Here is a 27,905-nt window from a genome sequence, read left to right as displayed (position 1 = left end):
GTGTGTGTGTGTGTATGTGTGTGTGTGCGTGTGCTTGTGTGTGTGCCTGCGTATGTGCCTGTGCATGCATGCGTACATATGTCTACTGTGTGAGTATGTGTCATACGTATGATTACTGTGAATGTGTGTGTGTGTGTATCTGTTTGTGCACATGTGTGACCCCTGGAGGCAAACATACGGAAAAAAATTGGTCATCCTAGGCCCTACGGTTCTCGAGATATTCACAGAAAACTGTGTCTTCCCTACCCTCCTTTTGGGGGTCCAGTCCAGCGGGGAGGCTACAGATCAAAACGAAAAACGATGGTTCCATGCTATCCATGTGGGGTTACATGCCCACCAAGTTCCGTGTACCCCGGTCTTTCAGTGTCCCGGGAATCCTTGACGGAAATTTGGACATGCGGGAAAAAAAAAAAAAAAAACCTGACTAAACCTATATGACCGCCTCTTCGCTGCGCGGCGGTCATAATAAGTAAGGGATAATGGCCACCAAGGTGTCCTGTTAAACTGAATTAATGGACGAGTGCAAAGACATACCAGCATGGTGCTCTTGAACAGTTCAAACAGGCAATGCTAGTTTATTTTAGAGCCTAGTTTAATTTATAGAATATAACTGATTGAGTGTCGATGAATAGTTTACTGTTCACTGGATGATAGACTACTGAAGTCATGCATTTATTGGTGTTTTTCTGTTAGAAACTCTGCATCATAGGATGAGTATTGAGGGATCATAGAGCATGAGTGAATTTGTGTAGGCTGTTATGTGTGAATAAATTAACTTTTTTCAAGTGGTGAAATATTTAGTGGTCATTTATGTAGGCTCACATAGCCTAAATTAGTCTTATATAATTGAATTGCATTGATTCTGACTGTAGACAAAGCATGGTTTATACTGTGGTTATCGAGGGTGCCCGGTGAAAACAAACAACAGAGTTTGAGATTAATGTTGGCAAAAATATTATGCCTATGTGTCTTTTAAACAGTAGAGATCTTCAATGGTCATTTATGCCGTTTTGTGTAGCCTAAACTAGACTTATATAATTTAATAGCATTTAATACATCATAAATCATAATGATGTACCGATTGTACCTATTTGCTTTAGTTGAAATGTGTTCATGCATGAGCTCATGAATTCCTGATGACTCATAAGATATAAAGGAATGAAGTGAGAATTAATGTACCCATACTGTAAAGTGTTACCAATATCTCACAAAGTATAGAGTTGTAAAAAAAAAAATTACGTAGCACACCTACAGTATACGCAACGGTGGTTGGGCGAAGTTTCTACGTTTAACGGTTCAAGCTGAGTTGAACACAGAAATTGGTCAGAAGAATAAAAAAGAATAAGAGTTTTAGCAATAACAGTACAGTTCATTTGTAAATGTCTAAACAAAGTGAATGACAACTGACATTTTCTCCTTTCAGTTACACTGTACTGAGTGGATGAATGAACCAGTGATGGTGGAAATGGTGCCTTCTGTATCTCTGGCCCTATTTCTGCTTATCCTTTGTCTCACCATAACCCCAGGTAATAATTTGTTAAATGATAAATGCATTGTTAAACATATTTGTTTGAATCTTAGATAAGATCAGGCCAGCGTTGATCTGGTTGTTGTGATACAAAACTGGACAGAAATCGCAAGGTATTCAGTGTGCACCTCAAACAGTTAGTGTGCAGTCATGCTCATATAAGATGTGATGAAAATACTTGATACTTTTGCATGTTCAGCAATGGGGGCAATGACACTTACTTCCTCTATTTCTACACTATAATAAAAATGTCTTTCTCTTGCTCCTTTTAATAGAGCTAGGGAGAGGTTACTCTATGCATGTGCTATTTAGCTATGAGCTAAAATAGAACACAGCCAAACCTCACAACACAACACAACACAACATGGCTGATTTGACCTACAGTTTCATCTGCACTACATCCACATCACTGATGCTGTCAACCAACAGCAACTCTACACGATGGAGCAAAGTGACCTGTTCTGAAATAATTGTAGTGCTCTTGCTCTCACAATGCAGAAGTGAAATAGAAGACAGTGAGACTGTAAAATTAAAATAAATGGTAACACTTATATATTAAGACACACATATTCACCATTAATTAGCTGCTTACTAACATGTATATTATTAGCATACTAGCCTTTTGTTAGTCATTACTGTATGCATCATGCATCAATGCAGAATATGTTCCATATTCCAAAGTTGGATCCTAAATCGATTTTTGTATTGGTGCTAACTTGGCTGTCTGCTTCTTGTGTGCGCTGCAATACAAATGTGAATAGGAGGCAACTTTAGTTTAGGGAACACATGGGGTTAATAACACATGGGGGTTAATAACACATGGGGTTAATAACACATGGGGATTAATAACACATGGGGGTTAATAACACATGGGGGTTAATAAGTGCCAAATTAATTGTGAATTAAATGTGAACAAAGACCCAACTTTAGAATAGGGAACATAGGCGTGCATACATAGACACTAGGTGGTGCTAAATCACTAGGACGTTTTATGGGGGTTAATAAGTGCCAAATTAATTGTGAATTAAGACCCAACTTTAGAATAGGGCACATATTTTGCCTTACAAAGACTTAATTATGACTTATTTGTACACTATTAGCCCTTGTGGTTTTGTGTCTAGTTCCATATGAATAGACCATCATTACCATTGATAAGTATTATTAGGTGTGAATAACTGTTCTTGTGGTACTACCACTTTACAAGCCCCATGCTGAGCCATGCATATTTAGGTCATAATTCATATGAACAACTTATTTAATAACTATGAATAAGGGGTAATTTGGAGCTTACATAGGGGCAATTCTTAAGTAAGGGTAGAATAAGGTCTTGCAGAATAAGGTATTAATTAGTGACGTATAATGACAAATGGCTAGTATGCTACTAACATACATGTTAGTAAGCAGCTAGTTAATAGTGAATATGCGTGTCTTAATATAAAGCGTTACCAAATAAATAAATAGATAAATAAAAATAAATACAGGGAAGATATCTTATGAAGAGCACAGTGCATTTTATCTTATTTCTACAGAAGTATTTTTGTACAGAGTGTAGCTGATGAGTGATAGTGATCGCATGAGTGTTTGTGCACAGTGTTTGGAAAATGTAACTTATATATATATATATATATATATATATATATATATATATATATATATATATATATATATATATATATATATATATATATATATATATATATATATATATATATATTTATTTATCCATGAATAACTGTTTGGGCCTTTGAATTTCAGGTGTTTCTGGTCAGGTGACGTGGGTGGTAACTATGACTCATTACAGTATCTGTGCTGTGACTGGATCATCAGTGGAGATGCCCTGCTCTTTCACTCATCAGCATAACCCTGATCTCATAGTCAATAAAGTCTACTGGGGGATTAATGCCCAAAGGGGCGTGCCATTACCTGATCTCTTAAATAAGCAAGCGTATACAGGTCGAGTGCAATACGAAACAGATATGAAGAAAACCTGCACATTGATGCTGAGTGATGTGAGAGTCACAGATACAGCTGACTATTATGCCAGGATTGAAACAACAACAGGAAAGGAGAAATGGCAATCAACTAAAGTCACCCTTACTGTCAAAGAAAGAAACATTAGTAAGTGAGATATGAGATACTGAGCATATTCCAATAAGCATTTTTTTTTATTGTAATCTGACTCCTACTGTATGTCCTCAACTCACCAAACTAAATGTTACATACAGCCCTTGCTGTTGATACATCTGGACCAGCGATTGAGGGGAAAGATGTTAGACTACACTGTAAGAGTCACTGCAATCTGACACAAAGCTCCAAGATACTGTGGAAAAAGAATGGGAAGAATGTACTTGATCCACAAACCAACAGTGATCTGATACTCCACAACATCAAGATTGAGGACGAGGGACACTATTCCTGTTCAGTGAAAGACAAAGCATACCATCCATCTCCACAAGTGAAGCTTAATGTCATGTGTGAGTAAACACAAACAATGTTTGAACCAAAGTGCCTATTTGAAACAAATCAGTACCATACTCCCCTGAATATTGTAAGTATATGGGAAAACTGGCCTTTGTGTTCTCTTATGCCAAATATTTTCCCTTTAGACCCCCCAAAGAAAACCTCAGTTTCTCTCAGTCCTGCTGGTGAGATACATGAGGGCAGTTCAGTGACTCTGACCTGCAGCAGTGATGCAAACCCACCAGTGGAGAGCTACACCTGGTACAGGACACACAGAACTGCAACATCTACAGTGGGATCAGATCAGATTTACCCCCTCTTAAGTATCAGCTCTAAACACAGTGGGCATTACTACTGTGTGGTGAAGAATCAATATGGTGTTGGTAATTCTACAGCTGTTCACCTGGATGTTCAGTGTGAGTACCAAATGCAATTTTTTCAATAAATATATTGAAATAATAATAATAATAATAATAATTATTATTATTATTATTATTAACATTAAGAATAATAATGTCACAAAGTGAAAGATCAGTCAGACATTTACTCTTCACTCTAACCGATGTTACTGCATTGAAAACCAATTGTTATTTACAGTAGACTTCTAGGGTGGTAATAGAGTTGTACATGTTGTTTGTTTACAAATGTGATGTTTAAATGTTGGTTTGTTTGCTTCTTTAACAGATGCTCCCAGAACCATCTCAGCATCAGTCAGTCCCTCTGGTGACATAGTGGAGGGCAGTTCAGTGAATCTGACCTGCAGCAGTGATGCCAACCCACCAGTTCAGATCTACACCTGGTGTAAACAAGAGAAGAGTGAACAAGTGAGTGAATCAGCGATGTCAAAAATATCAGCCCAGCAGGTTTACAGCATCAGTAAAGCCCACTCTGAACACACTGGATATTACTACTGTCAGGCTAAAAACAAACATGGACACTCTGACTCTACAATTATGCATCTGGATGTTCTCTGTAAGTAAAGTGTAGAGTGCACATTTAATTGGAGTCTGTATGTTTTATAGTAGGTGAAAATATTTTGTTTTCAATGTTACATTTGTTTCTTCAATCAGACCCCCCTAAAGGGACATCAGCGTCCCACAATCACACTGGTGATCTAAAAGAGGGCACTTCAGTGACTCTGACCTGCAGCAGTGATGCCAACCCACCAGTTCAGAACTACACCTGGTACAGGAAGACTGGAGATAAAACTGATAATGTAGGCTCAGGAAAGACCATCACCTTCACTCTGGACACCACTACTGCTGGACTTTACCACTGTAAGGCTAAAAATAGGATTGCCTCTGAGGATTCCCATGCTCTTAAGGTCTCACTGGCAGGTAAACATGACTAATTCCTCACAACTTTGTCCCAATAGAGATCCTTTATGTGATACTCACCTTCTCCTGCATCTTTGGTCATTTATTTATATTTGGATTTAATATCCATGGAGTTATGCTAGGCTGTTTATCATTATAAATCAGCCTTATAGTATCAGTGTGTCTGATGTGTTTTCATTTCTAAAAAGTTAGTTTCAATACTCATGGTCTCATGCAGGATTGTGTTTGTTTATAATTCAGGCTCGGGATGGCAAAGTATGGCTGCGATAGCAGGAGGAGCTGTTGCTTTCCTCATAGTTCTCATCGTGGTCCTGGCTGTTCTTATGTCCCGGTGAGTAACAAACACATATTTATTACGAATACTCAGGAAGCACTGCTCTATTTTTCAAGCCTGATAGAGCTCTGACACGTATGTTCTACCTGAGTGTTTTTGTTTTTTTTTCAAAGAAGGAAGAAGAATGCGTCCAACTCAACCATCGTCTCTGGCAGCACAGTCAGGAATTCACAGGTGTGTAAATCAGGGGACCCGTGTGTTAGTAGGAAGTTAACAGTCATCACCGTCCATGACTTTGGTGAAAACCATAAGATAGGGGAACGGTGCTAAAAGGGACACTCTTTACTAAGTGCTCTTTTTGCTAACTCTGCATGTAATGTTATGGCATACTGTATTTCCACGGTTACCCATCTGGGATTGTATCACAGAAAACCCACCGTCTGATCTGAATATGTGACCAGGCATGGCAAAACCAGACACATGTCTCCCCAGAGACATTTTGAGTTATTCACAGTTATTCACTTTTCTGAAAGTGTAGTTTCAAAGCTATCCAATGATGTCTCACTCATGGAGATCTGATAATATTTGAATAAGTTGTAGCCATTTTAAAGTATACACATCTCAAAGCTACAAGCTGAGAAATCAGGCTTTTCAATTTGACTACTTTCTCCCTCAATCCATGGGAGGGGAACACAATGGTCCTCATTTACATGACATTAAGATCAACCCTCCCCCCTGATCTGTCAGCCTGCAGTGCTAATGACCCATCGAGAACCAGCTAGTAGCAATGGATAAAGTAGTCTAAAACAAACATGAGATCACGTTTGCAAACCATGTTATTTTGAATGAACAACCAGTGCAAGGCACCAGGTTGGCAATGGATTTAGCAGGTTTAGCAATGGATAAAATAGTCCAAAACACAAACTAAACAAACATGAGATCACGTTTGCAAACCCTGTTAATTTGAATGCACACACGATGCAAGGCACCCTGCCATCAGTCAAAACAAGACATTCTCGCATAATTCAAATTAATTGCCCACCGAAACTATCTGTAATGGGTTTTGGCTAGTAGCCTATGGTGCCAATAGCTAACGACATTAGGCCTACGTTAGCTAGTAGCAATGGATAAAGTTTCTAACACACAAACTATATCCCCATCAAATGTAACTGTGGAAATAGCATCTGATATCTTACGATCTTCCCCGTTGTAATTATCTTCGGCTAAGGTCAGCTCTAGATTAGGGATGTTCTCCAATGTAATGAAGTCGCCTTTATCATCAGATTCAGGTCATCTGCAATCCGCTGTGCTTTGTCCATCTCCATTCCAATTGTAAACAAACAGCATGCTGGTTCAGTAAAGTAGCCATGAGGTTACTTCTAGCATACAGATGAGCTGATTGGCTGACAAAACAAAAGAGCACTAATAGTCACGCCCAATTCAAACGCTGGTTTACTTCCTGAAACTTAACCATTTTCAAAGACAAAATATACACTTTTAAAGCAACCAATGCTGTTATCTGAAACATGGAATTGCTTATTTAGGACTTCAACTTGCACATTCTGCAAAAAAGCGAAAATAACTAATTTTGAAAAAAAAAACCTTCAAAGTCGTTTTTCGCGACTTGCGTCTCTGCGACTTGAGCCTGGTTTTGCCATGCCTGGTCACATATTTCTCCTGCCATCCTCCACAGGATGCTGCTGACAACGACTATGTGAATGTCAACCCGGCGACCTCTCACCCTGGCCAGAGTGTGGACTCAGATGATCAGGATGATGTCCAGTATGCCAGCGTTCAGTTCAAGAGCTCCAGAGAACAGGAGGTGCCCATTTACTCCACTGTCGAGGAGCCCAAACTCCACTCACAACAGCAGGTGCGGGAGGAGGTGCAGTACGCAGCAGTCAACTTCTCTAGACCCACTGCTGCCACCCAGTGAGTAGAATGGGGCATTACAAATGCAATGCACACATTCACTTTCATTCACACCATACTTATGCCCTCTGGTGCCTAATGGTGAATGCAATGGGATGAGACAAAAGCCAAAAAAACTAGATGTACTGCAGAGCGGTACAAAATATGACCGCCACCCAGTCCAGCACATTTTTTCCACAAAAATAAATCACGCTGAAAGGCCTATAGGATTCTAACTGTCTCACTAAATTGCATTATCCACACTCAATTCTCACTGGTATCTGCTAGACAACAAGTACCAAAACATGATTAGTTCAAAGATTTCACATGTAAAATTAATTTTATACAACCCCAACTCCATCTTGCCTGTTCATAATTCTGAGAAATTCTTGAATTGTGTGCATGTACATGTTTATGTTATGTGTGTGTGTGTGTGTGCCTGCGTATGTGCCTGTGCATGCATGCGTACATATGTCTACTGTGTGAATGTATGTGTGTGCGTGTGTATCTGTTTGTGCACATGTGTGCACATGAAATGGGTTAACATGACCCCTGGAGGCAAACATACGGAAAAAAATGGTCATCCTAGGCCCTACAGTTCTCAAGATATTCACAGAGAACTGTGTCTGCCCTACCCTCCTTTTGGGGGTCCAGTCCAACGGGGGGCTACAGATCAAAACGAAAAACGACGGTTCCATGCTATCCATGTGGGGTTACATGCCCACCAAGTTTTGTGTACCCCGGTCTTTCAGTGTCCCGGGAATCCTTGTTGGTGTACGTGACTAAATGTACACATAAATTATTTTATTGTAAGGCCCCTCGTGAACGAAAGTACACAAAACTTGGCATGCATTCGGAAGGTGTCATAATGATCCTACACTTTCAATTTCGTGCAGTTTTGACCTTGTCAGCCAGAGATATTGTGATGAAAACACCTAATTTTTTGCTTTTTATTTTTTAACTAGGTGGCGCTATACATGAAATAAGTGGTAATGGGATGGGTTGACATGCCCCCTTAAGACCAACATACATAAAAAAGGTGGACCTCCTAGGCCCTACGGTTCTCGAGATATTCACAGAAAACTGTATCCGGACACCTACAGGCCAGTTGGTGTATAGTAACATAAATTAATTTATTGTGTGGCCCCCCATGAACGGAATTCCACAAAACTTGGCGTGCATACAGAGGGTGTCATAATGATCCTACACTTTTCGTGCAGTTTTGACTATGTTAGGTCACAGATACCTGCGATTACAACACCTCATTTTTACTTTTTTGTGTTTAACTAGGTGGCGCTATACATGAAATGAGTGGTTATGGAATGGGTTGACATGGCCCCTTGAGATCAACATACAAAAAAAAAAAGTTCTTCCTAAACCCTACGGTTCTCGAGATATTCACAGAAAACTGTGTCTGCCCTACCCTCCTTTCGCTGCGCGGCGGTCATAATTATACTTGTCTACATAAATTTCACATCTATTTATGAAGCAAAAAAAACATGTCTTAATTCAATTAACATCAAATAACTCATTTGTGAGTGTAAATGTGTGTGTGTGTGTGTGTGTGTGTGTGTGTGTGTGTGTGTGTTCTACAGACCTTTGCATCAGTGTATGTATGTCTAAGCATGTCTATTGTCCACAGTACCGGTGCAGATACAGATGTCTACAGTGCAGTCAGCAAACCCAGAAAGAAGAAGGCCTGCAGGCAGTGTACAGCTCACCAGCAGTAATGCGTGACCGATGACCTGATGGCCGATGACACACACACACACAGAGAGAGAGAGATGACCGATGACCTGATTGTGTGCACTTTCAAAACAGGCAGACACATGCAGCACACACACAGAGAGAGAGAGAGAGAGAGAGAGAGATTACATGACCTGATGGTGTCTGCAATCAGTCTTAGAGGTTTGGGCACTCTCTCATGAAGAACGATGGAATACTGTAGCCTGCTGGTTTAGCTGTGAAGGGTCCATCAATTCATCCATTAATTTATTTTGTCATTTATTCATCTGTCTAAAACATTTACACATGATCATTCATTAAGCTGAGACTTTAATCCAAGGCAATTTAAGATGCGAAGCAAAAAAATAAAATAATCATCTATCAGTGTGTGATTCATTTAATGTGCTTGTTTTTATTGTGTTTTCGATATAGAAGTGAATTTTTACCTTGGCACATTTGCGAAAGTCTTCAATAGGAATCTCTTCTGTATAACATGACATTTCATCACATTCAACTTCATTTTGAAACCTTTATTATTATTATTATTATTACAGTATTATTATCAGTAACAATTGTATTTATTAAGTGTGGCATCACTTAAGTGTGCGATCATGCAAATTTATTTTTCTTGCAACCAGAGTGTATAATTTACACCAAAATGTGACAGGCCAAAGAGAGAGACATATATACTGTTTACTGCAATACATACTGTACAAGTTACTGTAATTGTCTGTATTCACTGATAAGCCTTATTTATTTCAAATGAGACATTTGTCAGTTATGTGACCTGTTATTTTGTCATTGTTTTGACTAAAATGATTCTTTAAAGACTGTTTTGTTGTTGTTTGTGTGTTTGTTTGTTTGTTGACTCTTTGCTGACTACATCAAAGTAGCAGTCATGGAAAATTCTGTAGCACATTTGAAAACAGATGCAATCCTTCACCTCTGCCATGGTAGCAGTCCACATGCAAACCCTGACAGCACTCTGGGTCATGCAGACCTTCCTGGAGATGATGATGTGCTCATATGGTCCTTTTCTGGGGCCCATTCATGAGACTCCACAAATTTGCCAGCTGTGTTGTGCTCACTGCTACCATAAAAGCTTCCCCTGGTGGCCAAAGTGTCACATAGCAACCAGAGACACGACCAGAAAACAGTGGTCCTGTAGAGGGAGCCCTTGAGACATCAAAATAGTTTCCCCTGGTGGCTAGACTTTAACAGTGCAACCAGTGACACTCATTCAGAGAGCACAGCCATCTCCCAGCCTTAAAGGAGAAGTCTGTAAAGGTTTCACATAGATCTCTGTTTCTCGAGGTCACTGAGTACTGTCAGTACAAAAAAAAACAAAAAAAAAACAATAGGTTTACCTAACTCGAGTTGCTACAGCTAGCAGCTAACACATCCAGGAATCTACAGCTGCACAAAATCTATTTTGCCGATGCTCACACCCTGAATATGCCTGTCAACAACACATACATAAAGGAGGTGTTAAAATAAAGGCTGCTCGGTCGTCCTCTGTGTATTGTGAAGAGTCCATACAGGAAGTTGCATCTTTGCAGAGACATAAAGCTGCATTAAGGCACTTTAATGGGGGTGGGGTGGAGTGGGGGAAGTGGGTCGTATTTGATACTAGAAATTGCATTGATTATTGTGAACAACACTTTTGAATAGAGAATAGATAAGTGACTACGTATGACTCTTTCACAAGAGCCCATGATGTATGAAAGTAATTATAAGTTGATGCATAAATATTACTATCAATAAAAAAGGAGAGGAGGACTCGGAGGACGTACAGTGAAGGCCACCAGTGTAGATATTAATGCAGCGTTAAACACAAGCTCACTAACAGCTCGTTCTGGCACTAGTGGTCCGTCTTTGTGAACAGGACCGTACAGAGCAATAGCTGTGGCCGTAGGGCATCGAGCGACTTCATTCTGACTTGAATAACTTTTGAAACGGTAAGTTTTGAACCAAATTATTCTGTTAGTGCCACTGGCACTATAGACCCTTTCAACAAGGTAAACAAAAACAATGCTTGAACGTTCTATTTGGGCCCCAATCTACTTCCTCTGCATTAAGATAACATATGGAATGTTAAAAAGGAAGCCTTGTGGGGCCAACTATGATGCTGATAATGGAACTCTCTTGAAAGGGTCCATACAGCTCATAGAAAAAAAGTGTCATTTTAAAGTTTATGATAATGCAACATTAAAGCTCTTTGTGCATTTGCTTTTCATTTCTCTTCCTGTGACACCCAACAGTACTTATCTGTGAAGATGACAACAATACTATCTCTACTTGCAGTCTTCTCATTATTAACACAAGGTAACGAGTGGATTTCTTATACCACTGCTAACGACTTAAAGTGAGTTTATGTGACTGGTGACAGGTTATCACAGTTTTTAAATGCCTGTATAAAACCGAAGTACAATTTGGCATTTATTTTACTTCCTCAATCGTGAAACAAGTTGTGTCCATTAATACACAGTGCGCAGCCTCTCAGGAGACAATAACTAGCTTGTATTCTCTCATCACTAATAATTCAAAGTAATCAGTCAGTTCATTCATGTTATATGCAAGGGAGACAAAGAAAGTCATTCCGCTGACTGCTGTCATGTTCAAAATAGCGCATATATTGCTATTGGTATTAAGCATGCTTGACATAAGATAATTTCCTGCATACCTGATTTCGTCTTCACATGACCAATTGAAGCGAGTACCTAATACAACGTTGTCTGTGCTTCAGGTGTGGAAACCTCCAAATGGGATGTTAACTACTATGTGGCTTAATAGGGTCTACTGTCAACATGGCCTGTTCTAACACATACCCAAGTGGTTTAACGTTCAAGAAAGCTTACTGGACAACAACAACAACAACAACAACAACAACAACAACACCACCACCACCAACAACAACAACAACAACAACAACAACAACGACACCACCACCAACAACAACAACAACAACACCAACAACGACAACAACAACAACGACAACGACAACAACGACAACGACAACGACAAACAACAACAACAACAACAACAACAACAACACCACCTCCTGATCTTTCCGAGGTTATCAAGGGAGAGTTCAGGTGGATTGACAGGTGTACGCTGAGCCTGTCCAATCTGACCACAGGAGGCGCTGTTGGTTACTACTGCAGGATCATGGCTGGGTAAACCGGGAGTTGAATTGTCTGTCAGGGTAATCTAATATATGATCCTTGGAGACTTGTCTCTCACAACTTGGTTAGAACAATCTTGCTGATTGATTTTATGAAAACAAACTAACTAGTAGTAGTATTAGCACTAGTAGGTCCTAGTAACGTACCCAAGACCTACAGTAGCATAAAGCTAAATGCCTCAGACATACAGACACTAGGTTGGCTAATGACTATCTGTCTGTCTGTATCTCACTATGTCTGTATCCCTATCAATCAATCTATCTATCTATCTAGTATTGGTATATATACTCTTTTGATCCCGTGAGGGAAATTTTGAAAAAAAAAATACTAATCACTTAACTAATAACCCAATTAATGATGCTCTTAGCTATTGTCAGTCAATAAGTCAGTATTGACATCGGCTCCTGTTCTCTCTGTGGGGTTGTCACAGCACTGAGACCTGTCTGTGGTGCGCATTGTGGTTTCAAGTTAGAGCCCAACACTTTTTGTGTCTCCGATTGTCTGGGTAGATCCACCAACGGACGTCTTAGTGTTTGTGAGGCCCTCTGGAAGAATACTCCCCAGCACTTCAGTGACTTTGACCTGCAGCAGTGATGCCAACCCACCAGCGCAGAGCTACACCTGGTTTAAGGTGGATGAGTCCACTCCAGTAGGATCAGGACAGCAGTACAGCATCACTAACATCAGATCTGAGGATGGAGGACAGTACTACTGTGAGGCCAGGAATACAATGGGAACCAATAATTCGACTTCACCATCCATCACTGCTGAAGGTATGCAATATTTGTGTGTGTGTGTGTGCGCGCGTGTCTCTCTCTCTCTCTCTCTCTCTCTCTCTGTGTGTGTGTGTGTATGTGTGTGTGTTTGTCTCTCATTACCCCCTGTGTAATCAGGTTAGTTGGAGTAAAAAGTATTTCTAGTCACTGGGAGGTTCGTCTTTAAAGTCTTTTTTCCTCACAGGAGAATACACCGCCATCTTGTTTTTTTGTGTTTGGAGCGGCTGCCATGTGTGGAACTGTTGGCTTCATCTGTGTCATCTACCAGATAAGGTGGCAATCATTTATTCACTATTATTACTTATCTATGCATTACAATAAAAAAGGACAAACAAATCCCACATGTGGGATGACTTTTCTATACATGATTATTTTTATTGTTTTTATTTCAGCCACTTTTGTAAGAAATCTATGAAGTCCATGGAATCAGCCGAAAAGATGGATGTGAGTAGTTACTGCCCATACACAGAATGTTGTTCTTTTTGTAAATGTTATAAAAAGCTACATGTTACAGTGGAAAATTGTGTCTGTTTTTGTAGGATGAAGATGATTATGAACGTCAATGAGCCAAATGCAGATGGGCAGAATCCCAAGCCTGACAACGAGGAAGAAGAGATCTACCAAAATGCTTAGATGATTCATCACTGTCAGACTGCAGGCCTTTGTAATGAATAAGTACACTTTCAAAACAGACAAACACATGCACACACACACACACACACACAGAGGGAGAGAGAGAGAGAGAATACATGACAAACCCAATGTCACACGTACACCTTCACTGAAAAAAATGATTTTGACATGTAGTAATTTTTCCCTAAATGAAACTGTATTTATATACTCAATTTGTTTGTGTTTTGCAAAAAGTCAAAGTCAAAAAGTCAAAGTCAAAGTCACTCATTTCAGATAAGTAATATTTGCAAGAAAAAAAGGGTTTTGCTTCAGATTTGTTTGTGTTTTAGAAAAAACTAATTTCAGTTAAGTAATATCTGCAAGAAAAAAGGGGTTTTGCTTCAGAGGCGGTGCTGCGCATGCGTTTATTTGGCTGCCAAAAGACGATTGTCCTCCATTTTGCAAACGGTTCCGTTGGCTTGAAGAGATCTGCACTTGAAACCTTCGGTTTTGACTTTTAACGGTAAGTGGTATATTATTAAACCTCATTTGACAGTCAGTTTACCATTAGAAATTGTCTTTGAGAATGAGTGTCTTTAATTGCTTTATTTGACACGATAGAGCTGTTTTCTTGAATATTTAAGAAACCGTCTAGCAAGCTAGCTAACGTTAACTTTACCTACTCCAATATAAGGTTAACTTGGCTAACAAGTTCATCTTAAAGTTTACTTTTATTACCTCCTCGACGTAATTGATTGAATAACTTCAAAATAAATATAGACCTTAATGTTAGACAATAGGTTGTTGAAACTCAGTGGACCCATTAAAGTTTGTACAATTAACATTAGCTGCTAACTGAATTGGAACATAGATCTTGCCTGAAATATGGTTCACCTTAACATTAGCTAGTTAGCTAACCGAACACGTTTTCACCGACCCCTGTGGAGTCAACTGACACTTAACTTTAGCAATGCAGAGTTTGCAAAAATACGTTTGTTTGGAGACTCAGAATATAGGCCAAGGTACATGTAAAAAGGAAAGAAATTGGACGCATGTATCGTGAGTGATTAGGTCAGGTCATAACTCGGACATTGTTGGGCAAAAGACACATTTACGCTAGGTTTAGAAACGTGTTGATTTATTCTGTCAGTAATGGAGTACCACTATTTTCTCAATAATGTCATTGCCAGCGCTGAATATGTGTGGTGGTGGTGGCATTTCTCAAACTCAACAGCAGTGCAAGATCTGGACAGGCTGATGCTACGCAGGTCTGTTAAGCAGGTCTTGGTTCCATGGTGTTGAAATTCGAAATGTGTTCCCTCCAAGGGGACAGTCAGACCATCAAGCAGGGCTGTGTAGCTATTGTTGGTAGATTGTAAGATAATCAAATGGCAATTAAATTAAGTGTCAAAATCGTTTGATTAATTAGTACCATTTGTGTATGTATTAAATAAGTATATATCATAAATGTATACTTTATATTTATATTAGGGCTGTCAAAATAACTGATTAATTTCGATTAATTAATTTCAGAAATAATAAATTTGATAAAAAAAATGAGTGCAGATTAATCGATTCCGTATGACCTTTGACCCCGAGCCGTTCTAGTCAGCAAAAATTAGAATGTAAAATGAAGGAGAGAGAAGAAAACGTGCTGCCTGAATCATTGATTGGAACATTTACTTTTAAAAAATGGCCTGATGGTGTTGATAAAAAAATCAAGTGTTGAAAATAAAGTCCTCTGCAATGTCTGCAGCAAGGAATTAGCATATCACTGGAGTTCATCAACTCTATAGTCGCACATCAATGCAAAGAAATAAGTGTTGACATTGAGGGGAGTGTTAATTTATTTTCATTGTGTCCCCTAGGTTATATCTGGGCCTGAAATGCCTTTCACTGTATGTATGTGAAAAAAAACTTCTTCCCGAAGCACAATAAAAAGCATAATAAAAGAGTCTTTGAACTTTAATGTCACTAATGCTGATTATTCAATGATTCATTTGAATTTAAATATTTAAAATACTTTCACAGCAAAAATTATATATCCGATTAATTTAGATGAATTAATCACAGAGTATGTAATTAATTAGATTAATTTTTTGAATCGATTGACAGCCCTAATTTATATTATAAATGTGTTTCTATCCTCTTTAGTTACAGGTATTGAGAAATGTCCTTGCTTGATGACTGGATCAGGAAATGCCTGTGATGCTTCGGTATTCAGGCAAGCTACAGGTCAAAGATGCGTAACCTTGGATGTCCAGTGACCGCCGTTTTCCAGAAGAAGAAGGTCATAAGTTCCAGAAGAAGGTTTAAAGGACATAAAATGGCCAAACATTTGAGGATTTTGCAAGGTGTAAGTTTGTATTACTATTATTGTTTACTTCTCTTACATATTACATACAATGATCACATTGGATCTGTTTCTGCTACTGCCATTACTTAGTCACCCTACTCACACACTGCTCTTATGTGCCTTATTACAACATAGCGACAGATAGAGGTATTATAATTTTGTGTCTAATTATAACTGGACTCCTCAGGATTGATACGACTACATGAGTCGTCATACATTCACCCACTCACTCATTTTCCCGTTGCTCACATTGTTCCTTCCCCAACTGGTACACTCACTTATTAGCCTGATGTCGTCATACTCAATTCCTGTCAGAATTTAAGTCTGACGCTGCTTAGTTGGGACGTGATTATGGGGTGATTTTCAACCAAAGAAATGCTTGCCAAATGCCTGTTATCTGTTGTAAAGCACTCTGAACTGAATCTTCCGTATTAAAAGTGCTTTAGAAATAGAGGTTATTATTAAGTATTGATTGTATTTTCACAAAATAATTAATATCCCTGTATCTGAACAGACAGAGACTGTACATCTGAGGAGGGAGGCAGCCATCAAGACCCTGTGCATTTATTTTGGTGAAGATGATGATTCTCTCATACATGTACATGGTAAGTAACACTAATAAAGTGCATGATGAAATTGCAATAAAGGGTGTGAACTCATCAATGGTCCCATTTATTTTTATGCCCATTTTTAAACCAAAAACCTTTAAGCCAGCTCCCAGCTCGTACCTTTTCTCAAGCGTCAACCTAAAGCAGCTTTTTAAATTTTGTACAGGATATCCATGGCAAGGAGGTGTCAAGAGAAAACCACCCCTTGGAACATGAGGACATCGGCATCGTTGTGGATTTTGGAAGAACCTGGTCTGTTGCACAAGGCTGTGCAGTGAAGCCAGAGACTTTCTAATGAGGAGACACAGCACTCAAAAAATCCTCCATAGAAATGTATGGGGTTAGTTTGTAACGCCGTTGTATACACATATCCCACCCCTTCCTCGGCAAAACATTGACATGTGAATACATTGAGCCAATCATATGATGTGTTGTGCAGACATCGTGCCAATCATGTGTTGTGAACTCGGCGCTGGAGTAAGGTTGGTGTCGTGAAGCCTTGCGCACGTGCATTTCTGCCAAATAGGATGCCCGATGAGTGCCAAAAAAGCGTTGCATTATGGCTGCCGAGTGGAAGGATTACATAGAAGGACTTTGGTGAAGCTAGGGGTCATATACACATTGAATCAATGTTGAACTCTTCAATACTATTACAAATTCATGCAAAAAGTTGTCATTCAGACGGATGGTGAGAAGCTCCTACCCAAGGTTCGTAATCTTAAGAACCAAATCATTAGATGGGCAAGTGGGCCTCTTTATTTTCCCTTCTCTCTCTCTCTCTGTCTGTCTGTCTGTCTGTCTTTCTATCGTTCGTCCTCTCTCTCTCTCGGCACACTTTTACACACACACACAATATCTTGCTGTATGGTGTTTGGCTTTGTATCAGGCACATTCGTGCAAAAAGTGGTCGTGCAGATGGATGGTGAGAAGCTCTCACCCAAGTGTTTCTACCTTAAGAACCAAGTGACACTTAAGTTCAAGCCAAAGTATCTGTGTTTTTGTTTTTATTTCTTTCTTTCCCTTTTTCTTTCATTCTCTTTCTCTCTATCGCACTCTAGCTCTCTCTCTCATTCTCTACTGCTGTTGCTCCCTTATTTATAAATACATTGTCCTCATTGCAGTTTTGATTGAGAGCAGGATTATTGTTATTATATTTTAATATTTTTTATCAATCTTGATATTTTAGGCACACAAGACCAGGGAGCAACCAATGTTCATACATGCATATCGCTTCTGTGTTCATCTGTCTCTCATGCGGAATTGTGTTTTCCTTGTTGGAATTTGCATGTGCATTAATAAAGGCAAAGTTATAATCATACCTTTTGAGTTTTAATTAAATTTAACCTTAAAATCTAACCTTAATTTGTACCAAGAAAATAATATTACATTTTACTCAAAATATTTGATTGGAGTTTGCTTGGCTTGAATTTTACAACTAAATCAAGCCAAGCAAACTCCAATCAAATATTTTGAGTAAAATGTGACATGCAAGAATAACTTAATTTTATTTAGGTAACCATTTGCACTCAATTTAATTTAGCTACATCCAGCCATTTAGATTTAGTTGAATTTGCTTAATAGTTTCTTGCAAATAAAGATAAACTACATTGAGTTGAATTTGCTTAATATTTTCTTGCAAATAAAGCTAAACTAAACTCAATTTAGTTTAGCTTTATTTGCAAGAAAATATTAAGCATCATAGTTGGCCCCACAAGACTTCCGTAATTACTGCACGATTACACATGCTGATAGTCAGTGGATTGGAACGCCAGGGGTTGACCTGCATGTTAAAGGTAAAGAGAAACAAAATCGCATCATGCCTGTCTAATATTCATGCGTTTAGATGTTTATAAGTCTGGCAGTTGTAGGGGAAATATAGTCTCAATAAATACCTCTTCAAAAGTGTAAATACATATGCAATGGTTACTCTCATAGAAGCCCCAGAGAAACCTTCATTGTCCATCAGTCCCCCTGGCGACATACTGGAAAGTACATCGGTAACTCTCTCCTCTGATGATAATAGCCATCTACCAGTGCAAGGCTACAGCTGGTTCAAGGAAAACACAGACGAAAGCTTGGGCACTGGCAATACATACACCATCAAACACGTTTTGCCTGAAGCCACTGGAGAATATACCTGCAAGTCAACAGATAAATGTGGTAGCAGATACTCAACTAAAGAATACCTCAACATTTGCTGTGAGTTACCTTTTCATCACTTTGAAAAGACACAATTATAATGGGGTTAATTTTTCAATGATCATTTTGTTATTCTTTTTATTAGTATATTTAGAGTTTGATTTACTAAGATGACAACTAAATATGTCACTAAATATGCACTCTGGCATATTGCATGTTGATTTGGTGAATATATGTGTTTTCAAGGTGATCAACCAGATGTCAAGAAGTGCCAACATAATGGAGACAGCAGTATTCAAATGAGAGTTGTGTGTGTCTTCAAGCATGTGTGTGTGTGTGTGTCTATTACTTGCAAATGTCTTGTAAATAACACATTATGTATATTTTGTTTCTTGTAGATTTGAAAGAATACAACAGTTTTCCTTATTGGTGCAAAAGACAAGGAAAGTTATGTGACCTGCAGCAGTGATGCCAACCCACCAGTAGAGAGCTACACCTGGTTTAAGGTGGATGAGTCCACTCCAGTAGGATCAGGACAGCAGTACAGCATCACTAACATTAGGTCTGAAGATGGAGGACTACTACTGTGAGGCTAGGAATAAATATGGAGCTGAAAACTCTACTGCTGTGTTCATCACCGTTAAGGGCATCAGTGGATCAGGTTTCAGTGCATCTCCATGTCTCTTCAGTGATGAGCTAAGAGGGATTCCTCTTTCCACTCAATTCTTATTTCATTAATTCCTTCAGATGAACAGAGCCTTGTCTCCGCAGCTGTGACAATAGTTTCCGTCTGGAGCTATGGGAGTCTTCTGCTTGGTTTTCTTCATGAGGTGAGTGACTGTGACTAAAACACAGTCTAATCATTTTTAATAATAGAATGAAATGCCAAATATGGTATTTGTTATAGCCATGTTGAGTGTCCCTTAAGGTAGACACACCAGAGAGGGAGCCCACCCTCCTTTCAGTAGAGATCCACAACAAACTCCAGTGTTTTGTTATTGTTTGTGGGAAAGATTGACACAATTGACACAATTTTACCCATAGAATATGCATATCAGATCGTAAGGTGATATTTGTTGAATATGACAAAAAAAGTATAATGAGTTAGAAATGATCATGATCACAGTGTGTTTTGTAGTGAATAAAGGTATTGACAAGGTAAATTCTATGTTGTTGTTTTGTTGCAGCAAGAAATGCAAGACAACAGCAAGATGGACAAGTCAAGCACAGGTGAGAAATGCAATAAAGGGACTTCCCTGTTTTCCTGTACAAAGTGCACTTTATTACATTTATATATAAAGAGTTTGGTTCTAAAACGCTATATCCTCCATTTTAATGAATTTTCATAAATCATTTAGGCCCTATTTTATATTTGTTTTTCAAGTAATGTTAGTGGAAATGTAATTTAGTATTATTATTTAATTTATCTTTACTCTATCAATACCAGTGCCGACCCGAGCCTTTTGGGGGCCCTAAGCAGAATTTGATTTGGGGGCCCCCTCCCACAATGCGGAGTCACCTGTGCTTGGCGATAATTGACAACTTCACACTATAATGTCATATTATAAATTAATACAGTGAGGTTATGTATTAATACAGTGACTGATTATGAACTACTGTCCCGGGGGCAGTTTTGGGATGGTCAGCTGGAGAGGGGCAGTACCTAAATTTGTTCAGATTCATAGCCTTTTGACTTATAGAGGTAGTGACTTCACACAACTACTTGGGGTTCAGGGTCCCTTGACCTCTTGGGCTCGGTAGGCTCATTCAGTAATCCATCCTTGCTCACATGCCAAAAATGTTTTGGGGCTCCGCTCTAGACTTCTGGCCCCATGTGCTTGGTAAACCAATGTATTAATATAGTTGTTATTTACACCAACCCTGTCACCTTTTAATCTTTGAGGGTACTAAAATCACAGATTTATTTGAAACTTTCATATTCAAAGTGAAGCACTAAGGGTGGTTTACTGAAGTTGAATTGACAAATAACAAAATACAACATCGTTTGTATTTGTTGTAAACAAGTACATCAGTTTAATGACTTGTTTTTCAACAGATTTGCAGAACAAATCTGCAAATGTGCATTAAATGAGCAATCTTCAACTACAAAATAAAACCAAAATAGACAAACATTAATGATCAAAAATAAAATGTCCCAAAAAATAGATACTTATTCCTACTTCGTTCCTGGCTTTCAGGCATCTGCAACTCGCAGTGGACTGCAGTGGACGAACCTGCAATGATTAAATAAATACATAAATAAATAAAAAAAAAACTATGTTAAATGTGTCATGTCATATTAACAGGCTATGTAACCATTTGCCATCAAGAAAACCTCACCTTCTGTGTCATCAGCCATGGAGGCAGACACTTGATGAGGTAGAGTTAGGTAGAGGTAGAGATGTGCTCCAAAGTATTTCAACAGTGTCCCTGAAAAAAATCAAAATATTGCATAAGTGCATAGTTGATCGAGCAGAATGAGTTTATTTTGCTATCATTACTTACACTCATCAACAAGCAATTCCACATCTGACAATTCATATTCTATTGGCAAATGAGGCATAATTGCAGTATGGTGAACGCTTAACATTGTGATCTACTGCAGCCTAAATATTAGGATAGCACCGCTACATCACTCGCCACTATCTTAATCAAATTTAAGTCTATTTTCATCACAGAAGTCTCCCCACCCAACATGGTATATTTTCTTATAAACACTACCATCTCTCACCAAAGATCTTAGAGCAGAGCGCACGTAATGTTCCATCTTTGCCTATGAAGCTGGAATGTTACCGATGCCCAGAGTCGCGCTTGTCAGTGGGTTGGGACTGGGAGCCTGGGCTTAGCCTGCTGTTGCTATCAGACTTACCACTATGTCACATATTATAGAACAGTAATACACTATCAACACTTTCAGGTGCGAAATCAGAAACAATACAAATTTGCCTTCAGCTACGTTTTCATGTAGCTAGTGCTAATGTCCACTTCAGTCAGCTAGCTAGCTAACTTTAATTTACAACATAAGCCCACCTAGGGTACATGCTTGATTGAACATCCAAAACAATCCCAATATACTTGACATCTGAAATACACCTAGATAAATATATATTAATGGGAGACATTTCTCTGTTGATGGCGGGGATTTAGCTCTGGTGATGGCTTATATTATTAGATCATGACAGTTAGCTAGCTACCTCAAGCACAAAACATACTGTAAATAATCATGCAAACATACCTGTATCTTGCTCGTTTTTCTCCTCCTCTGTCATTTTCTTCTTTCTGTTTTCGGCACCAGAGGGATACGTCCTTTTTTGTGACTTGTCTTAACATTACCGTCTCTTCAGATTTTTGAACTTGATGCAGTGTCTGCACGAATTGTCTATGCACCCGAGGTGTCTACTTTATGCGCGTGACTCAAAGGCTGGCAGACACAGTAGCAGTAGGCAGGTATATTGATCATGAAATCAGAATTTTCTTGTTTTGAATTATTAATTGTTTCATTTATTCATTCATTGATGTCACTTGTTTATACGATGTTTACGTTATTTATTATGTAAAAAAAAGAAGAAACTCGATTGGCAAGCAGCCGCTTAGTTCGCTTATGCCTCGGGCCGGCCCTGATCAAAACAACATAACTGCAATTTTATTCATATTACCTGAAATACACAATTAAATAACATGACATAATGTTTTAAAAAAATGGATTAATGGCGTTTTGAAACCAAACTCTTCATATTTATTGATATTATATGGTATTTGGTTATGTGTCGTCATCGTCAAGTCATCGAAAAATTAAAGGGGTGGTTCAGGATTTTGGACAAAGGACCTCATTTTCAAGTAAGCAAGTGTGATATTTATCAGTGGAGACCGTTTTCAACACGTTTCATCCAGTCCTTCTAATTGCAGAGTTCGCAGGTGCTAGGCTAAAACAGAAGTCAACGGTATGTGCTAGCCTGCCACTAAAGACAGTCTTACCCACTCCAAAGTACACCCGAGGCAAATAAATTATAACGCCAGACTATCGATGTAAATGTCTGTATTGACGATCGCATTACATTTTGAGGGACTAGTTTCTTAACAGCGGCGGAATTATACTTGCTCCGGTTAGTAGTACTGAGCCGAAAAGTAAACAGTAAAGCGCACACCAATGGGGATACCTAGTAGTAGCCTTGGTAATATCAGTCTGCCACTGAGTTGCAAAATGACTACTAACAACTTTAGGGACCAAAGTATAACTATTGCAACGCGATGCAAGGGTAGTTGTATTTCTTACACTATTCTATCAACACAGACATTTACATCGATTGTCTGGAATTTGCCTCAGGTGTACTTTGGAGTGGGTAAGACTGTCTTTTAACAGAAAGTACATTGGGCAGGCAAGTGCCAGTCATTTGAAAAAAAATTGTTTGGATGAAAGTAGCTGCACCAATCGTACATTTTTCCTAAAGTTGTTCAGGTTCACTGTTGGGTCATTACTTGTGGTTAAATATCCTAGGCCTATCACTTACTGTATATTGGAGCTCCCTCGATAAAAATCACTCGTATTACTCACACATGCTTATCGTGTCATTTTGACCACTGGATTAGCCTACCTGCTTTCTGCAAAACACATACGAAGGAATTGCAACAGTGGGCCATGAAGATGCTTGCTAGATTTGGATACAGGCAGCTGTATAATCGATGGTTTTCTAGCCACTTTCTAGCTACTTTCGGGTAACGCGGAATGACGAACTGCATCGCTTTTTAACGTCTTTTACGCATGCATGACGGTCATTCTTGTAACAAATTTTATGGCAAAGAGACCTAATTGGAGTCATTTGCGTGATGCGTTGTCACTGGTAACAACACTTGTTATATTATTAAATGCTTATTAAAATGCTCAAAACAATGCCCAATGGAACGGCCTTCCCCCGCGTTCAATGTCTACTACACCCCTGTTGGTAACAGTGAATAGTGATTGGTAACAGTGAATAGTGATTGGTAACAGTCAATAATCTTGAAAAATAAATGTATACTGTGGACAATGTCTGTGCTGTTTTGTTGCAGCAAGACTTGGAAGAAAGAAGCAACACGTACAAGGCAAGAACGGGTGAGAAATAGGGACTGTTTGTACAAAGCACACATTATTCAGTAACAACATTCATATGTGGTTTGTTTGAATCATAAATTATTTGGTCATGTGTATGCTATTAAATTGTTTATCATATGTTTACCAGAGCATGAACCCCAGCACCACCCAACCTGATGCAGTTTACCAGAGCCTGAACCCCAACACCACCCAACTTGATGTAGTTTACCAGAGCCTGAACCCCAACACCACCCAACCCGATGCAATTTACCCAGGCCTGAACCCCAATACCACTCAACCTGATGCAGTTTACCAGAGCCTGAACCCCAATACCACTCAACCTGATGCAGTTTACCAGAGCCTGAACTCCAACACCACCCAACCTGATGCAGACTACCAGAGCCTGAACCCCCATACCACTCAACCTGATGCAGTCTACCAGAACCTGAACCTCAACACCACACAACTTGATGCAGTTTACCAGAGCCTGAACCCCAACACCACCCAACTTGATGCAGTTTACCAGAGCCTGAACCCCAACACCACTCCACCCAATGCATTGACTAGAGCTTGGTCACCAACACCACCCAACACGAGACAGTTTACCAAATTCTAAATGCAAATATCTCTTAAAGGGGTATTCTGCCAATTTGTCACATAAAACAATTGGTTTTACCTGATTTGAGTTGCTACAGCCAACAGCTAAAGCAGCCAGGCAGCTACAGCGCTACACTCTGGGAGCATGAGCATGCTGCTACACTCTGGAGTTGGCCTCCAGAATGTAGCAGTGTAGCTTCCTGGAACCTCTAACTCAGTAAACTAGCAACGTGTGTAAAGTAATACCAATGGTTATTTTTATGTTTTTATTTTGTTTTTATCAACAGTACTCAGTGACCTAGAGAAAAAGAGATATGTGAAAAATATTCTTTTATACTGAGCTCTCTTTCTCATTTGAAATGAATCATCCATGAACTTACAATAATACAATGAAAAATACTTACAGATTTAATTTTACAGTGATAACATCTACATTGCAATTATTTCAGTGCATGAAAATGCACTGTACGGCTCTTCCTAAAGAACTTATTTTTTCTTATTCCAATCAATTTGTTTGTATATTTCAGCTCCAACAATTAAAGATACACAACAATCAACAATTAAAGATACACACTTCAAAAAACGTTCAAACACGTTTGTGTAGGTCTTCAAAAGGACATTTCCGCAATGTTTTTTTTTTATTTCTGAAAACATTTTCATTGAAATATTTGCCATAAATGTGTGAAAATATACCATTATAAAAGAATGGTGGGACCTTCATGGCTTTAACATAGTGCCATCATAATGCTGCGTTCTCAATGGTCCCTTTTCTCTCTCCTAGCTCCTGGAATGGGACACATCGTATGTGAATCTTGCTCCGTTCAACCACATTAAGGGCTTGTGAAGTAGGAATATTACACCTTCACCTTACAATCATCGAGTTGCTAGTTTATGGGAATACATGCGAGTCACACTGATCTGTCTGGCATTTTGTTTTTGTTAATTTTTAAATAATTTTCATAATTTAATGTAATGTTTTGTTTGATTTTTTGTATGTATTCTTTGTGTTATACCTAGTCGCTTTGAATGGACATTATTTTCTGTATATTCTGCCCTGACAGTGGTATAAAGCATTGATAGTTTTTCAGCCTGCATTGTGCTACCTTAATGTTGATCTGTGAGATTTATTGCTGCCATCGTAAACTGCTGCTGATAGACAGTGCTCCCCTTCAAACATCGAGATATTGCTCAGAACTTTGACATTGGTGGTGTCTTGGTTCTGTGTCGCTAGATCTCTGACTGATTTTTTTCTATCTGATGGTGTACATAATAGAGGTGATGCCTTTTCATCTCATGTCTCAGACATGACAGTGGAAATCCGGAAACTTGACAGAGGTTTTCCTGAAACCTGATGCCTTTTCATCTGACACCTGACTCTGACATCTGAGGATGTCCTAATATGTACTGCCAAGTTTCTACTGAGCTGTCATGCTATTGCTAGCTGCCTTCACCAGCGTGAGGACGGAAGCCAGAGATGGAAAAGGAATGGCACCATGAATGAGGATCAGTCGCTGTTGAAATCTGATCTGCGGGCTAGTTTTCTCGCATCTGTCTGACCAGAGAAATATCCCAGGACAGCTGACCAGAGCTTGTAAAGCTCTAAAGACGGTCTAGCATTGAAGAGTCAAGGACTGTTGAAGAGCATCGAGTGGCAGCGCGGCAGTTGGACTGTTCAACATCATCATGCTGATGCTATGTGTTGTGACATGCAGAGTGGCCATTACCCATGAACTTCTGATTTATTAATTGCTCATTTGTTTGTTACATGTACTGTGTGTTATGTGTGAATTAAGTAGGCCAAATAATGGGTTTTCTGGCATCTCTTGCCGCTCTGTCTGGCAATCTGTGTGTGTGTGTGTGTGTGTGGAGCGCTTTGTGCTGCATGAAAAATGTGCTATGTAAATAAAAATACTTAAAATTACTTACTCACCTTCCATAATGTTACTCAGCATCTGTCTGGCCACATCCATCTATCCATGTATCTACATTTCTCCACTCTCATAATGTTATTCGTCCTTGTAACCAGTACAATTTTATCATCACAAACAAATAATTTAGACTGGTCTAAGTTTAGGCTCCACATATGGCACATACTGTAGGCACAAAGTTATTCCAACTAAAACAAATAATGTTATGGAGCCAGGCATAACGTTGCTGCTTGCATGTAGGTCTCTCCTAAATGTTAACAACTTTAGGAGAGACCTACATGGTTTAACTGTAACTGTCGCTAACTAGATAGAGTTTGTTGCCATAGCAGAACCTCTGATGTCGATCCCCATCATTTGGCACCCTCTATTAATATTGAAACAACATCCACTCCACTAAACACTGTTGTGACTCATCCTGCTTCATCTACAGCTAGGATAAATGTTATTCATTTGTATCAGTCTAAATTAGGCTACAGTACATGAGCCTGCATACATGGATGAATCAGGGAAGCAATGAGCTTGTTTCCCTGCAATAAGACGCCATTTCTCTGTGTGATTAGCCCTGTTCTGCACACTTCAGCCAGAGGCTTCTGCGAAGGTAGCACACAGTCAAAAGTGGCACACAGTCTATGAACATGGGGGCGACATATTCCTATTTTGGCCAGGGCGTAGGATTGCCTTCCGCTGGCCCTGTCTGGCAGTCACAGTTGATAAAAATAGGATCAACCTTTGAAATTCTTGTAATCTTTGACTCCAAGTATGGAAATGTATGGTACTGATACAAAAAAATGCAATTACTTAAAAAATATATATTAATGCTGAAAACAAAAAATGCTTACAACAATTACATACAAATCCAAATGGCATCATGTCAAAGACAACCTATTTCAGGAATACATGGAAGATTAAGTGATACAAAAAATAAAATTGCAAAAATATTGCAAAAAAAAAGACTAGCAGGGGTCATTTTTGACCCCGATTTTGCATCTAAGGGTTAATAAAGACCATACTGCTTCACTTTGCCTAACATCTAACAAATCAGATAACTCACAACATTGTGAAAATGCATGCTGTAAATGAAGATGGATAACAGTATACAAAGTGACCACTAGATGGAGCTGTGCATGGCATTGGCTATTTATAACAGTCTACAAAGTGACCACTAGATGGAGCTGTGCATGGCACTAGATGGAGCTGTGCATGGCATTGGCTATTTATAGCAGTCTACAAAGAGACCACTATATGGAGCTGTGCATGGCATTGGCTATTTATAACAGTCTACAAAGTGAGCACTAGAGGGAGATGTGCATGGCATCAAGTACCCCTGGCTGCAGCTTGCAGATCGGGGCTGGGCTCAATGTGGGGCGGAGCGCAACGTTGAGCTCAGCCCAACATCAACTT

General features: G+C 39.1%; 1 protein-coding gene and 1 long non-coding RNA gene across 2 annotated transcripts; both read left to right on the top strand.

Annotated features, from left to right (window-relative positions):
• The first annotated feature begins 1,457 nt into the window (after nucleotides 1-1,457).
• Nucleotides 1,458-9,753, top strand: LOC125298034 (B-cell receptor CD22-like). Its single transcript, XM_048248678.1, has 10 exons — nucleotides 1,458-1,526; nucleotides 3,284-3,646; nucleotides 3,754-4,002; nucleotides 4,135-4,404; nucleotides 4,673-4,960; nucleotides 5,059-5,325; nucleotides 5,566-5,656; nucleotides 5,773-5,833; nucleotides 7,293-7,531; nucleotides 9,153-9,753. Exons 1-10 carry the CDS (start codon nucleotides 1,466-1,468, stop codon nucleotides 9,238-9,240), a joined length of 1,977 nt encoding a protein of 658 aa, XP_048104635.1. The 5' UTR covers nucleotides 1,458-1,465; the 3' UTR covers nucleotides 9,241-9,753.
• Nucleotides 9,754-13,117: 3,364 nt separating this feature from the next.
• LOC125297174 lies at nucleotides 13,118-13,614 on the top strand. The gene is made up of 3 exons (XR_007193972.1): nucleotides 13,118-13,193; nucleotides 13,381-13,469; nucleotides 13,589-13,614. It is a non-coding gene; the product is annotated as an uncharacterized LOC125297174 (long non-coding RNA).
• Nucleotides 13,615-27,905: the final 14,291 nt, after the last annotated feature.

Source organism: Alosa alosa, chromosome 7 (assembly GCF_017589495.1).
Source record: "Alosa alosa isolate M-15738 ecotype Scorff River chromosome 7, AALO_Geno_1.1, whole genome shotgun sequence".
NCBI lineage: Eukaryota > Metazoa > Chordata > Actinopteri > Clupeiformes > Clupeidae > Alosa > Alosa alosa.
This window is presented reverse-complemented; position numbering and strand designations above follow the sequence as displayed.

Bases quoted from the DNA above. Each gene is read 5' to 3' on its own strand.
- LOC125298034 (XM_048248678.1), top strand. From the start codon at position 1,466: ATGGTGCCTTCTGTATCTCTGGCCCTATTTCTGCTTATCCTTTGTCTC. The intron at 5,834-7,292 runs GTGTGTAAATCA...CATCCTCCACAG, and splicing joins GCACAGTCAGGAATTCACAG to GATGCTGCTGACAACGACTA. The intron at 7,532-9,152 runs GTGAGTAGAATG...TATTGTCCACAG, and splicing joins AGACCCACTGCTGCCACCCA to TACCGGTGCAGATACAGATG.